General features: G+C 34.2%; 1 protein-coding gene across 11 annotated transcripts in view; it reads right to left on the bottom strand.

Moving 5' to 3' along the window:
* The window catches only part of bru1 (bruno 1), a 247,314-nt gene that overhangs the window by 26,315 nt on the left and 205,844 nt on the right, over nt 1-15,155 (bottom strand). The window contains exon 1 of one of the 11 annotated variants that reach the window (XM_066404806.1): nt 12,702-13,125. The exons of the other annotated variants lie outside the window; for them this stretch is intronic. Coding sequence (XP_066260903.1) covers nt 12,702-12,813 — 112 coding nt within the window. The 5' untranslated portion in view covers nt 12,814-13,125. Of the gene's footprint in view, nt 1-12,701; nt 13,126-15,155 lie in introns of those variants that run through there. 11 annotated transcript variants of the gene reach the window in all.

The raw sequence follows: 15,155 nt of genomic DNA, 5'->3' as shown, positions 1-15,155 counted from the left end.
TTGATTTTTCATGGAAAACTTACTTTACATTTGCCCCCCCTTCTATTAATATTAACTGAGATCTGCTCGACTGGCTTCCGCTATCCACAATTTCTTCTTAAAGATTTAAAAATATATCTTGTCTATTTTGCTTCAGAAACTGCAGGTCATTTTAGGTTTATTTACGTAATTTGGTGGTCTCTGATTTTATTTTTGAAGTTGCTTACTCATAAAATTCAGATTTTTTCAGATTTTTCCTATTGGTCTTTAATGTTCTGAATATATTTCTGAACGTTTTTGGAAGACTATTTTAACTTAGGAAAATGCAGTTAGTTTCAATGCGTGGGATGGTTCTCTCTCTCTCTCTCTCTCTCTCTCGGGTGTTTTGCTGAAATTTTATAGAAATTTTGATTATTTGGCATCGAGAAAATTGGGTTAATTCAGGTTTCTTCTGTTATTTTTTTATCAGTCAAGGGTTTACTATGCCACATAAAATAAAATTTGGTGTGATAAATAATTTAATGTTTTTATTAAAATTTAAAATTGAGAATAAAATTTAAAAAATGACAACTGCTTGAAAATATTCTTCAATTTTTTTAATTGTAGAAAAAACTAAATATTACTTAATTATTGTACAAAAAAACCTTTGGCTACTAAATATAGTGCCTTGAAAAAAGTAACATTTTTACGTGAAATTTTACTTTACCCTATATGGCGTTGAGATTTTTTTATCAAGATGAGTACTCATCTTTGGTTTTAGAAAGAGCGAATTTTCAGAATCTTTTTTGTTCATGACAATTGGCTGAGGCATATCGGAAACAGCAAGATAACTGAACGATGTTTAGACTGTTTTTGTGAGCAGTTCATTTAATAATTTAATGGGGATCTAATTAACATGCATTTTGTGAGGAGATTTCTGATCAATAGTAAATAAACATAGAAAAAACATATATGTAATTTATTTACTCCAGTTGTTGCCTCGCTTAAAATTTTTTAACATAATTAAGTTTCTTGAGTTGCTTTGGAAAAATTTCAGGATAGCTCTCAACGATATTTTTCAGTTCAGTTATGAGACAAGTAGATTTGAGAGCTCATCTAAAATTTGAGAAATTTTGATAAATTGATTGTCCAGATCCAGGTTTCCCGGAAATCTCCCAGACAACGAGACTACACCCCCTTTCTGCTTTCTACATGTAGTAGCTACTTTAAAACATTTTGCAAATTTTCAATTTATACGTATCATTTATGAAAATAAAATTTTTTCTCACAGAAATTTACAACCGATATTTCACTGTACCCGTTTTTGTTCTCAAACAATGGTCGGCTCAAATATAGGTTTTACATACATACATATGCCCTGACGTACGTTTCTACACTCTGGAACCGAATGCCCAGAATTTATAAATAATTTTAACTTTCAAATGTGTCACAATTGATTGTTGGGGACTAATGACATTCCCATATTTTAGCATGGCGTGTAATAATAGCTCACACGAAAATAAGTCAGTTCAGGAACAAAATGTTCGTTATCACCCATTGGAAGCCATTAGCTCACTGAACGCATTTTAGTAGGTAGTTTTAAAATTAGTTTTTAAATCGAATTGGTTAATTTTTCCTAATGATTAACACGTTAAATAGACCATGCTCCTCTTTTCTACACATGTAGATAGACCTAAATTGCTTTCGCACATATGTTAACTATTTATTTGCTTTCGTTTCACCGCAGTACATAAAAAGCTAAAAGGAGCCGTCGCGTCAAGATCGGGAAAAATTTTATTTGCTAAAAATCATCACTATTTATTACATTACTTCATTAATCAACTTCTACAATTCAGCCACTGATACGTCATAATGTAATAATTATTTTCAATCTGTTGATTCATGCACTTTTAATGGGTACACTTTAATGTTATGCACACCCACATTTTTAATAGACTATTAAGGTGTAACGCAAATTTTTCATTTTTAAGCACAAAATCCATATAACTGCTAATTTTTATTACCCTTTGTGATTTATTCCACCTTCTCGTGTAACTATTGCTATTACGTTGCTGGAAATGTGAATTTTAAATTATTTCTACAGGAAATTAAAATAAACTGGAAAATCCAGGAATTGAAAAATTAGGAAATCTGCTGCTGAGGTAATGCGACCGCGGAGGTCATTCATAATCGTCAGTGTGTGGCAGCAAGGAGCAAAAAAATCTCGCAATTATTACAATTGCTTTGCTGCAAATGCGAATTTGAGATTATTTCTGCAGAAAATTAACACAAACAGAAAAATCCAGCAATTGAAAAAATTAGGAAGTGTGCGGTTAATGTAATGTGACCATTGGGCTCATTCATAATCGTCAGTGTATGGTAGCGAAGAGCTAAAAAATATTGCAATTATTGCCATTGCATTATGGGGAATGTGAATTATAAATGATTCCTACGGGGCATTAAAACAAACGGAAAAATTCAGAAATTGAAAAATTAGTAAATGGGCTACTGAGGCAATGTGGCCATAATGTAACCTCATTCATAATCGTCAGTGTGTGGCAGTGAAGAGCAAAAAACAATTCACAATTATCACATTTCTTCTTGTACCAATTACAAAAGCGAGGTCAACCTCATTGTTTCAAAGCAAGTCTAAGACTGGCCCTGCAAGATTATGAGAAAACAAATCTTGCTCGAAGTGTAGCATCTTGCTACTTTCCCTTGAGTAAGTATATTACCACCCCATTGTGAACGGGTTTGTAGTAAATACGTTACTTTGAAAATTTTGCGATTCTGACGAAATGGTTTCCCTTCTTAGCTCTAAAATTTGTTTAACTTGAATATAAATGTGAAAATTTTAGAGTATGCTGACTACATATTAGTATAGGAAGTACTAATCCCATGGCAAAGTTTCGCTAAAGGATTAAAGGGCACATTAGTCTGAGGGTTTATACTCTGTTTTTTGTTCCTTTGGGACGGACAAAAGGACAAAGTTTGGTGGAGTTAACTTGCGTAGAGAACGAACGCACCCTCTCCATACGTAATGACATTTAACCCCTTTTAACGACAATAATCATGTACCAGAAAATATATGATTCGTAATCTGAGGTCATTATAATCTTCATGGATTATTTTATTTAACCCATCTGATGACCCACTTTAGTTCCCCCGCCCCCCCTAATAGTGGTTCATTTTTATTGTTTTGAGGTGATTAAAATTGAATTACACTGAGGGTTCCAGATTCCTGATCGACAAGTATAAGTATTTTTAAAACTAAAAAAAAATAAAATTAATTGAAGTTCACGGTGTCTGACGTTTTAGATGGACGCAATGTCGGTTCATTTTTGGAGAGTAAAATTAATAGGATAAGGATCCTGAGGTTGATTGACCACTTTTTGCACTTCTGTTCAATGTGCTATGAACCCCCATGATTTATTCTAATCGCCATGGGTGGAAATAAATATTAACCTGAATTGAGGATCCAAAACCGTGCTTTTTATTCGCAGAGTGCAAAAATATTGATTTTAAATATTGCGGCTATTTATTCTGTGGAGCAAACCCTTTTATTAATACATCCACTGAATGAACCAATTGGAAAATAATAATTGCAATTTTATTATTTTACACTTAGACTCTCAAACGGATCGTCACTGTGAGTAGTTATCCCACTTTCCCGCCGAGTAAAACTAATATTTGCCAATTTATCCCCACGTCATCGTCACCAAATATTGACAAGAATTCTGCCGTGTATCATATCAAAAACCGTTAAAAAAAAGGGGGAGATACCCCAACATGAACACCACCAATCAATACCGTAAATGCAAATACAGACAGACCATTTTGCTGTGGTTAAATTGAAGTAACACTGATGGTTACCTGGCGTAGGTATTTAATTTTAAGAGGCAGCTCACATTAGCAAATGGCATGTTCACATGAAAATACATTATAATACATTATCGAGCATATTACTCAATGCATTAGTTAACAAAAAGACGAGGGAATAAAAAACTCTTAACATGCGGCAAATGTTTGCTTAATGACGAAACGTGTACTCAAGCCATTCATGTATGGATGTATTCAAACTCATGTTGTTCCTTAGATATTAAACGACTGGCTTTTGGTCAATATTTGGGAAGTAGTGTGGGTCAGGAAAGGCCACAAATCAAAGGATAAGTGCCCACTTAAGAAGTGTTTAATTAATGATAATTAATGCTGATGAATTTATTCAGTTGCTGGATAATGCTTCGGCTTAGTTGAACTACAAGCTCCCCCTTTGAGATATATTTATGGATATCAAAGCATATGGATGATGGGTTAAATTGAGTTAAGCTTAAATGTCGATTCATCAACTCCGCTTTAAGATGATTGATTGAGGGTGAAATCGCTGCTGAAGCAAATGCTGTGTACAAATAAAAAAATGGCCTGAATTTGAAGATATATACATTTTTTTATTAAAATTTCATTCACTTAAAAAATTGGAACTAATGTAAATTAAAGGAGGGATGTGGGAGCTTATATATTGTAAAAAAATCATGAGCGTCTCTTTCCTGGGAGGATCTGTTTTAGATTTTTGCTAAAAAATATGTTTCTTTTTTATTTTATTTATCTTTAATTCTGAAAAAAGAGTTTGAAAACTTTTCCCTTTGCCGTTTTTTACAATATGAGACCGCAAAGCTGGAAAAAAAATTGTGGAAGAAATTTCATGGGCATTTACGCAGTTTGCTTACTTCTTTTACCTTAGAAATTTAATCCTTGCAATTACCCTGAACTAATTTCTGTTATTTCGACAAACAACAATTTTGTACACACCCTGTATCAGGTTTGATAACATTAATATCCGTAGTTGTTCCGTGAAATTAAATATCTACTGTATAGAACGCCATCCCATAGAAAAGTATGGGATGGAAAAGGGGCGTCGTCTTGAAAAAAGGATCCATTACACTCCTGTATTTGTGAGATTTAATTATTATGATGTTAGGAAAGTTTTAAAAAACATAGGAAATTATCGTAACTTGCTAAAAAATCAAGAAAATGTATAGTAAATACAAAAAATGTGTCGAAAATGCAGGAAATATCAGAAATCACTTTTTTTGCGCCTATCATAACATTGCTTTGTTATCGACTTAAAATTGTTTAAAAGATTTTCGATTTCCATATTACAGATTGTGTGCGTAACGAAAAGGCTGTGAGAAAAATTGGCCGTCATACGGCCATTTTTGGCACAATTTTGGATGGTTGGCACAATTTTGCACTTTTAAACAGTAAATCGTTTATACAGGAATATCTCGTAAAATTGTAGTTTGGTTTAAAAAAAATTGAGGTATTCGGCTTACTGATCGAAGTTGCGTTGATTTAAAATTAAACCGCAGGCAAAGGCGGATGCAATCTTAATCTCGCTCAAATTTTTCTTATCTACACCTCTGTCTGTCTACCAAGAAACTTATTCGTCCCTCCTTTTTGTTCGGTGACAAAGATGATATTGTTCTCGGACCTGGAGTGATGTTTACATTACAAATGTCCCTGTGGTGGCAATATTTCAGCAGATTTATCGCGATCAGGATCTCGATGTCGCTGCTTACGAGATATACGAGGCAGAATAAAACGGACCTGGCTTTCCTATTTTCGGCCCTTTTTTACTGTTTATTCGAGGTTTACCTTCTTGGCTGCTGGAGACGGGTTTTCCGTCAACGGCGGACTATCCGAAATAAATATCAGTTTTATTATACAAGAAGTTCTTATTGTGTTGGATGGGAGTTGTATCACCCAATCAAAACACAAGGTTCCCGGTTTGAACTTCAAGGAAGTCACAGTATTGTTTTCATTATATACACTACTCAGGCTACTCGGGATGGAGCCTGAAGGTGTTTAATCTACTTATAAGGGATAAGGGCCACCAATCGTTATCATTCCTTTTGCGAGTTTATCTATAATCGTGTCTGCACGTTCGATTTTAATTGAATCTGCTTGCCGTTTGCCGTTCCGTTGATTTTCTTAGTGAAACTTAACGAAATTTGGCTATCTAGGACAAGGGTTTGTTCCAAAAAACATATGGAATTAAATTAATTTATCCTGATTAAATTAATTTGTTCATTCAATTTAGTACGTTTTGCCACTCCGCCACTGGTGAATTTATTTTCGTGATGATACTCATTTTGCTTTTTTCTCAAAATTTATTTATTTTGTACCGGGCCATTAATACTCAGTACCCATAACTCCGTCACTAATGAACATGATAATTTGTTGATTCTTGAGAGCATTACTTCATGAGCGCATTTAGTGTATCATATTTAGCATGAGATACTTTGAGAGTTCGAAATAAAAAAAAAATTTTTTTTTTTGTTTTATCAGTCCGTAAAACAGAAATTAAGAACATTCGGAAGTTTACATGAGCCAACCCACCTTAAAAGGTGCTTTTCTAAGCAACTCTGAAATTCTGATCGTAAAATCTGGAACACTCTACATAGTTTATTCAGTTCTTGATCGCTTTTAGGTAAAATTTAAATCGTGCAACTTCAAAAACCTGAAAACTTGTTATATTGAAGCAATGCAGCCTTATTCGTGTTAATTACAGTTTTTTTCATTTAAATCCCAAAGGGACCCAAAGGCTTCTTCTAAATGAAAAAAAAAACTTGTGAAAGGAAAAGTGAAACGAACGAAAAAAAAACAACTTAAAATAAGTAAAAGATCGACGTATATGTATATGCAGTACCTGATAAGTTGAAATAATATCTGGTAGAGCAGAGAACTTGAACTTTTCAAAATTTGGATATCCGAATACCTCCACACTCTTAAACTGAAAACTTTTACCGGATAAAAGTTAAATATTCGATGAAAGTTGAGTGGCCTCGAAAACTGTGAATTTCAAATGCTGAAAATGCGTTTATATGAAGGCCCGTTAGGGATTCTGGATTGCATGCTTTCTATTCTATATAAATAGTTTGCGCATATGTTGTTCTCTTTGCCCATTATGGAGCCCCATTAAGGGGTTTAGGAATACATTTCTGAGCCTTATAACAATAGTGGTATAAAGAATAACTCTGCTTTATACTCACATAAGCTCATTGAATAGAAATTTCGATATCATTTAAAGCTGAATGTTTCAGAAGGTTATTGCATTTGTAAATAATATGTCGTGGAAAAAAAATTAAAAAGTATTGTAGATGAAGCTACGGGCATCATTACAAGCTACAATACACGAACTGATATTGAGAAGACAGAATTATTGGCACCAATTTACTGGCACTTCAAATTCATGGGTCTCCACAAGCCAAAATAATGACGCTAGTTAACTGGCGCCAATGATTCATGCATGTGAAAACCCTTCCTTGCAGAGTTAGCCTTGTATGGGACATAGATTAGACAAGCATGGTTTATTGATTCTAAAAAATTAAAGGTATCAAAAAATTCAATAGCTTTTAGCGTTTCGATTGGTAAGGATGATTAGTTTATTGGCACTTCAAAGTTCAAATCGACACATGTCAAAACGATAGCGCTAATTAAAATAAGTTAAGGGGATTTTGCTCTGCGTGGGATTTAGAATAGTTTAATGGTATTAGTTCCCAAAAATTACTGGCACCAAAAAGTCCAATTTCCTTCCTTTCCAACTTTTTTACTAGCAGAGATGGTTAGTTTTCTGACATTTCAAAGTTTAAGCCAACACACGCCGAGTCACTGGCGCTAGTAAACTGGCGCCATTGCTATCAAATACAAGACAATAAACCTCCTTTCTTTAAGTGTACACTTTTCCAACTTATCTTTTTATGAATTTCTTGAGTATTTTTGAATATCCTATATTTTCCAATCTGAGCGATTATTTTTGTAAACTTGCTTTTCCATTGCTCCTCTTCAACGATAAATTGACGTGTGGAATGGAGAAAGAAATGGCAGCATATGTTGATACGATGATGTTTAACTGATATTTAACAATTATATAAGCTTTTTTAATGATGATCCTATAATACAAGAAGAAACTGCATCATTATTTATTTATCAAGGTTTATGATTGCAGGTTATCAATCTATTTTTCGGTTAAATGTCTGTTGAGGTAAAAGAATGCATAGGAATATCTAAAATTGCTTAATCGTTTGAAGATCGACAAAGAGATTTACTCAGGATCCCCTGCTCCAATGCGGAATACTTTTATTATTTATTTAAATTAAAATATTTTATAATTAATTAAAATTTATAAACTAATAAAACTAAGAAATTCTTCAATGTCGTACTTATGGACATAAATTGATTTCTTATGCATATCAGAATATATTCGAGGGTCGTAATAAAGGTAACCCATTATACAGAGTATTTCCTAAACAAGCAGTTCAAATTTAAGATTTATTTAATCAAAATACGAAAAAATCCTATAAATACATGGCGAGAATCATTTGATTTCGGAATTTTACTGGGAAAAAAAATTGTGTTTTTTTTTATGTTTAGACCAATTTAATCTCAAACTGCGCCGCTTAATAATACTATGACACTGTGTCTTTTAGATACATTAGAGTTCATACAGGAATTTCAGGGGCGTGCCCTTGGAATTGCTCCCTCGAAAGCGTACGCAAAAATAGTAAGTCCAAATAAATATCGGCAATTTTCATCATTATTTCGAATAAAACCACTAAAAATGAAACTTTCTAATAAAATAAATGAGACGAAATCTTTAAAATCTACAAAAATGGTTTAAAATGACTATCACCAAATGCATGAATTTATTCTCCTTCTATGTGACTTTTAAGACATATTATATATTCTATGTACATAGAACGATAAATCGCAATAAAGTTAACGTGTTAGCATTATATCTAAAGGTGCAAAGAAACTGAATTCATTTTCGGTGCTTCGAACTTAACAACATATCTACTCAATTTGCTTAAACTTACTCCTGTAAAATCACTCTCGGTTAAAGTCTAGGACAGTCTTAACCAGGGAATACATTCGATAAAATTGATGAAAATGAATTGTGATTGTTGTTTACAATGGAAAATATTTTTAGGCGAAAGTCGCAGGTCTGTGCTCTTTTGGCTCTTAATACTTGAAAGCCCCACTATCACAAAATAATTTAGTAAGTCTATAAATGCCTTAATTTACAATCATGAACAAAATGTCGGGCAAACAAAAGCGATAATTGGTCAGAGGGTGTTGTTTCTGCTTTGTGCAATTGGAAATCCTGAATGTGCAGCATTTCCACGCTGTAAAACGGTTTTATTGACTGGGTTAAATTCAATAATTGTTAAATCTAATTAGACACGGCCATTGGTTTCGAAGGTCGGCTATTGCTATTGGGATTATCGAAGCTCATTGCATTTTTCGCAGGAAAAAAAAAAAAACCCTGAACATTATTCGAAAAGGATCATTAGAAATTCTCCTTAAACCAACATCAAGTAATATGTGACAATAGCTATAGGAATGACATTGCGGCAGTGGTTCGACATGACGCAAAAATCCTCTGATGTTAACTTTGAAAACAAACAATTCAAGGTAATTCATACCGAACGTCTAATTTCCATGTCACCTTTGCACTGGGTCGGTTTTATTGTTTGTATACACTCGCATGTAAGAAACTAGAATATTGTTTAATATTTAATTATGGCGTGTTATGAGAGGTTACATAACCCGAAAGTTGTTACGACAAATAGCTTCGGCACGGACTCTATAGTACTACTTCAGTGCTTATCCGAGCAATTAAGCCGATGGGAGAGTGAAATATGTGACCCGGAATTTTATATCCTGAAGTTTAGTGGAGTATTCCGTAATTTACATACAATGCTGTTGGGTTTAGGTGCATAAACTACAATTATTGAAGTGTAAAAATGGTCGTCAATACCGCGCTAAGGCTCTGAGGTAATGTAACTTTCATGGGGTCATTGCGACAAGGTGACATGTGTTACTATGTACGCGTGATGGCCAGTTGTGACACCTATTTATCAATAATAATTATAGGGCGATTAGCAAACCTCTTATGCCAAAATGATAGCGCTGTATGTAATCTTGACTAGAACATAAAATGACTTTCTCCAAATAGACGTTACGCCACTGAAACGGCTTCCTCGCAATTGTTGCCCATCCGTATTGCGAACACACAAAAGCACCCATTGACTGTACTATCGCCGATGGTTCCAATTTTACAAGCAACCTAATGGTAGCCACTGATAAAAACTACTTATCATGAAAAGCAAAAAATGGTTCATGTTTTCCATAGCTACAACCGGCGATAATTATTATTGAAAATTATCAGCAACTATGCACGTTTCACTTTTCAGGTTAATTTCGTTTTCTAGAAGGTAAACATAAATGATATTGTTTATTCTGTTTTATTGAGCTGCTTTTTTAATTAATGAGTTTTTTTCCGAAGAAAACACATGATCACATTTGTTTATAGATTCGAAGAAAATAAAAATATCTGAAATAACCTGAACTAACCTTAGTGTACGGATCGATGGCAAAAAAATTATTTTTTAGAAAAAATTGTTGGGTAAGTTTTCGTTACACCATCAGGGATGCATGCACTTCCAATATTTACTAAACGTATTACGCCGCTTCCTGTTTTCAATAAAACGTTATCCATTTGGCGTCTTCCGCTATAGAAAAGTAGCTCAATGTGAGACATTATTTGCTTCGTTGGGAAACTTACTAAAAAAGACAGAGAAACATACAGCAACTTAATGAAAAAAAACCGAGGAAGGAGTGCCATTAATTGTCTGTTAAACTGCCCGCAAAAAAAATTGAAAATGGTTAAATTGGGTACATCCCATCGTTATATAAATTTTCACGAAGATTAAGAATCTTTTGAGGCAATATTTATTGATCTAATCGACAAATATGAATCCTAGGCTGACCCTGGATACTTCCATTGAAATACTGGAACCTTAAAAATTATGTTAAAAAGCCCGTAAGTCCATATCTCAGAAACTAAAAAAGGCAAAGACTAGCGTAAGCTATTAGAACTCATCGGATCTGTTTTTTAACGAACTTGCTCATTCTTCTGCAGCATTGTCAAGGGTGAAATTCAAGACTTAATTCAACATTTCTTTAATCGATTTGTCATTGATATTATAAATCAGACAGAAAATCAGTATACAGAATAGCATTTAATATTATTTTATATAAAAATAATAAGAATTGAATTAATAAGAAAGTCTAAGTGCAAAATATACCTCGAGATTAAAGTGTTCCTCAATCTTTTAGGAAACCTCGTATGCGGAATTAAAAGAATCGCTGTAGTCTCTTCATTTACAATATACTATCCTACAGTATTAATAAAGCATATACTTAATATATTACTTCTACCGCATATTCCTGGACTATAATAAATGGAAAAGACCCAACTTTACTGCTGCAAAAATCATTATCAAGGAAGCACCTACTACGAGTACGGTACTGAGTACCTACCGAATTTTTTAGGAGTAAATGCCCTTTTCTCTGGTCTAATGAATTTCAATAAAAAATACGCGTTGCAGGGAAAAACTGCTCTTTTCTCATAGGTTACCCTAACGTCCAAAAACCTTCGAAACATCAATAAAAATTCTACAAAAATCTTGTGTCCAATATTATGAAACCAAACACAAAGTTTGGCGAACTAAAAACCTGAGTGGTCTGAATGTAATTGAAAAGGGAAAACTACTTTGGAACTTGAGAGTTGTCATTAACACCACAATAAAACAAATAAATAAGTTTTTAGGTTATTTAAACGCATACGTAAATGCTAAAGAATTTTGATTCTTTGTAAGCGTTGTAACATTGGTCTCTTTTAATTTGTATACCGAATATACTTTCTGGCTTCGGTTAATTTCACACAATTTACAACGCAAGTAGGAATGCGTTAAAGTCAACACTTCTTAACGATGAGGGAAGTAAGGGCAAACTGGAATTTAGCAGTGGTCATTTTTCAACACTTTTGATCTGACTTTTAGGGCATGATACTGTATTAAAATTAAGAATTGGCATTTTAGTGTAGAAAAAACCGCATAACTTTATTTCACTTCCGCAAGCTAAACTTGTAGAGAAAAATTTATACAGGATGACCCCACCAAAAGATCGCACCCCTATTTATGACTCTTTCGGGTAGATTTAGGCAAAAACGCATGAACATGTCAATTTTGATTTCAATCTTTTTCAGTAGAACTTTATTAATCATCAGGGTTATTTACGAAGGGGGTACTTTCGTTTTTTTAAAGGAAATACCCCAATTTTATGTAATTGCTAAAAGCAACATTTTGTCGGCCGACGATTCAAACTCATGGGAAGTCAATGCTAGGAAAAATCAGGAATCTAAAATATGATTTTTCGCGAGATGCACAAGCTATTTTTTTTGTAATTCAAGATAAGCTTTAAATGTGTAAATTTGAAAAACTTGATCGGAGCAAGGGACATTTCCAGCAGCACATGAATAGTTAAACGTAGACCTACCTGGAACTTTTGTGACGACAAAACATTTCAGAAAATTGTCACTTTTATGGGAATTTGTTTTTCTGACAATAAAATAGAAATTCTTTGGCACTGTGCATTATCCCAAGAGAATAAATCCAAATGCATTGCGTGGTGCATTGGTTACCTACAATTGCGAAATCGTATTTATTTAATGCAAAATCTTTGTTATTAAAAGTCACGTTTTATGCAAACAGGACGATCTCTCGACTTTGAATACCAAGTTGTAGGTTGTACCACCAGCTTCGCATTAAACATTCACTCGCCTAAAGGTACCAAAACGCATTTGAACACGGAACGAAACTAAGTACTTTAAAGAGTACTACCTGGCACTAAATAAGGACTAGGAACTGGAGCCGGCTGCCAATAATTGGAGCTGATGGATGGATAAACGGGGCCGTTTTGGTTCGGTCCTTTCGCCCCGGTCCTGCTTTTCATGGCACTACTTCTTGAAAATCGGGATCCAGGACCACTTGTTGAACCTGAGCGAGTCTGGCACACTCCCGACCGTCCGAAACAATCGATCACCGCATCAGCGGCGTCACATGCAATAGGGCGTCGCGGCGCCGACGACACTGGTCTACAACAGGTGCGACGCTCGTCTTTCCCGCGTTCTCTGGCATTACTGAACGAATGTACGACTCATTTAACTTCGTAACGTACCGACTAGAGTTATGTGACGAATACAAATAATATATCACTTTAGGTTGTCGGACGTAGACGGTCGTCAGGCTAAGCAGGCAGTACCTACATAGTATCTACTGCGTTACGTGTGTCGCATGGCAATTGTGCATGATGGAGCCTCGAGCGACAGAGGGTGGTACTTCCTGCGACTACGTCACGTGGTACTCCTTGACAATATAACCGACACGCTATTTGCGTTAAATGCACTTTTGTTTGACGTCCCGCAGGACTGGCGGGATTTATAATATTAATGGAGCTGGAGCCTCCTGATGGAGTGAAACACCTTGAGGCTGTAAGGGGAAGCTGTTGATAACTCGTCATTAGCAAAGCGATAACCACGCGAGAGCTTTGTTAGATTATTATGGTCACGTCCGGCCAAGCCCTGAAATTCGAAAAATCAGTGACATAATAATAGCAATTTCAGAGGTGAACTTATTACCGCACTAAAGGCGCGAGTGAAAAATAACTCCACTTATTCTGGCTATAACTGCAAGTAATAAATAACGCACAACTTCATTCATTAAATCTCACACGGGCACGTTTTCTGCATAAATTCTGCTAAAGCTCGACAAAATAGCCAAACATTGTGTTTCTCGCATTATATAGTTAGATAAGTTGCGATTTATCGACCTACATAAAAAAATATTCGCATGTATAAAAATAGCCGAGAACTCTCGAGTTGACAGGGCTTGAAAAATCTCTTTTTATTTTTCCAGGGTCGGTATCGATAGTATAAATCTCTGGCAGAGTATTAGCTGGAACAAGGGATTTCTACATGAGTGCTAGTAACAAATAAAGAGAGATCATGAGGTATTTTTGCTAGTTTATGCGGCGAGAGTTAGGTGCTTTCTAAAGTGTCACAACATTTTCGGGTAGTTTATGTTACAGCTTGGCCAAGCTTACTAAACAAATCATTAAAATTTATATAGAAGTCACTAAAGAAATAAATAATCAATTCAAGTGCATTAACTGACTTTTTAAAGCGAAGCACTTTCAGATAGATCCAAGCGTGAACTGACATATGATTCAAGGAGACTATTATGAGACATTGATTGTTATTGACAATGACGATTATTATTAACAAAAAGGACATGGAGAGTGAGTAGTCGAATTTGACATATGAACGAGGTTAGAATTCTAATAAAAATTGCATTTTTTTTCACCTCACTATGTCAAACATCGACATAAGAATTCGGCAGGGACATAATAAAATTTGACATTTGTTAGATTTCTCACCTCACTCAAATGTCACATTCGGCTGCTCTCACTGTCGATTATTAATATAGAAGCAGAACAATTAATTTCTATGGCACTGGCCGTTTTTTCACATCGAACAGCATATACTTTTTTTTTAGTTTCTTCGATGTATAACGGAAGGGAAACATAACTGTTATGTAGACCACAAAGAGAAATATGTTGTGTTGATTTTTGAAATCGTATCAAGTTATACAGAAATACTGTTTTATCGAAAATATGGATTTTTTTCCAACATTTCGGTTGCAAATATGTATTCTGAGTAACATTGCTATTCCTTTTCTCATGATGAATACTTTGAGTAGATTACACGCCGTCTAAGATCAAGACATGAATATGTAGCAATCCAAATATACAAGGTGCTTCTTTAAAGAAGCGCAACTTTTTTACACCCTATACAAAATTTTTTCCTACTAAAATTTATATTCCACAGCATGTTTTGTATAAAAAAGTATATAAAATGTATATCAAACGTAATAGTTTTGGCAGGACTCTTGTGCACGTATTGGAAACTTGAAAATAAATTTTAAATATACTTTCGATTTCCGGCTTGTATGCTCCTGGGGTTTAAGCTGTTAAACAAGTTATTTCCCTAACTCTGACTGAGACTTAAAACTATTTGCTTTTGCACAAAAATCAGTAGCGCATCAAAAAATTATAATTTTCGAAAAACTCTTGAATATGTAGTAATATCTACAGAAGAGTTTTGTACACACTATTTAGGGACATTCTGTATAATAGTAAAGCAAAAAAATAATTGCATAGTTAATAAAAAGAAATATTTCATAATGTGTGAAATCGGCATATAACGAGAGATATTATTAGTGATGAAATGAAACATT

The sequence above is a fragment of the Euwallacea similis genome, chromosome 36 (genome assembly GCF_039881205.1).
Source record: "Euwallacea similis isolate ESF13 chromosome 36, ESF131.1, whole genome shotgun sequence".
Classification (NCBI taxonomy): Eukaryota; Metazoa; Arthropoda; class Insecta; order Coleoptera; family Curculionidae; genus Euwallacea; species Euwallacea similis.
Note: the sequence above shows the minus strand (reverse complement) of the source record. Positions and strands in the feature narration are given on the sequence as shown.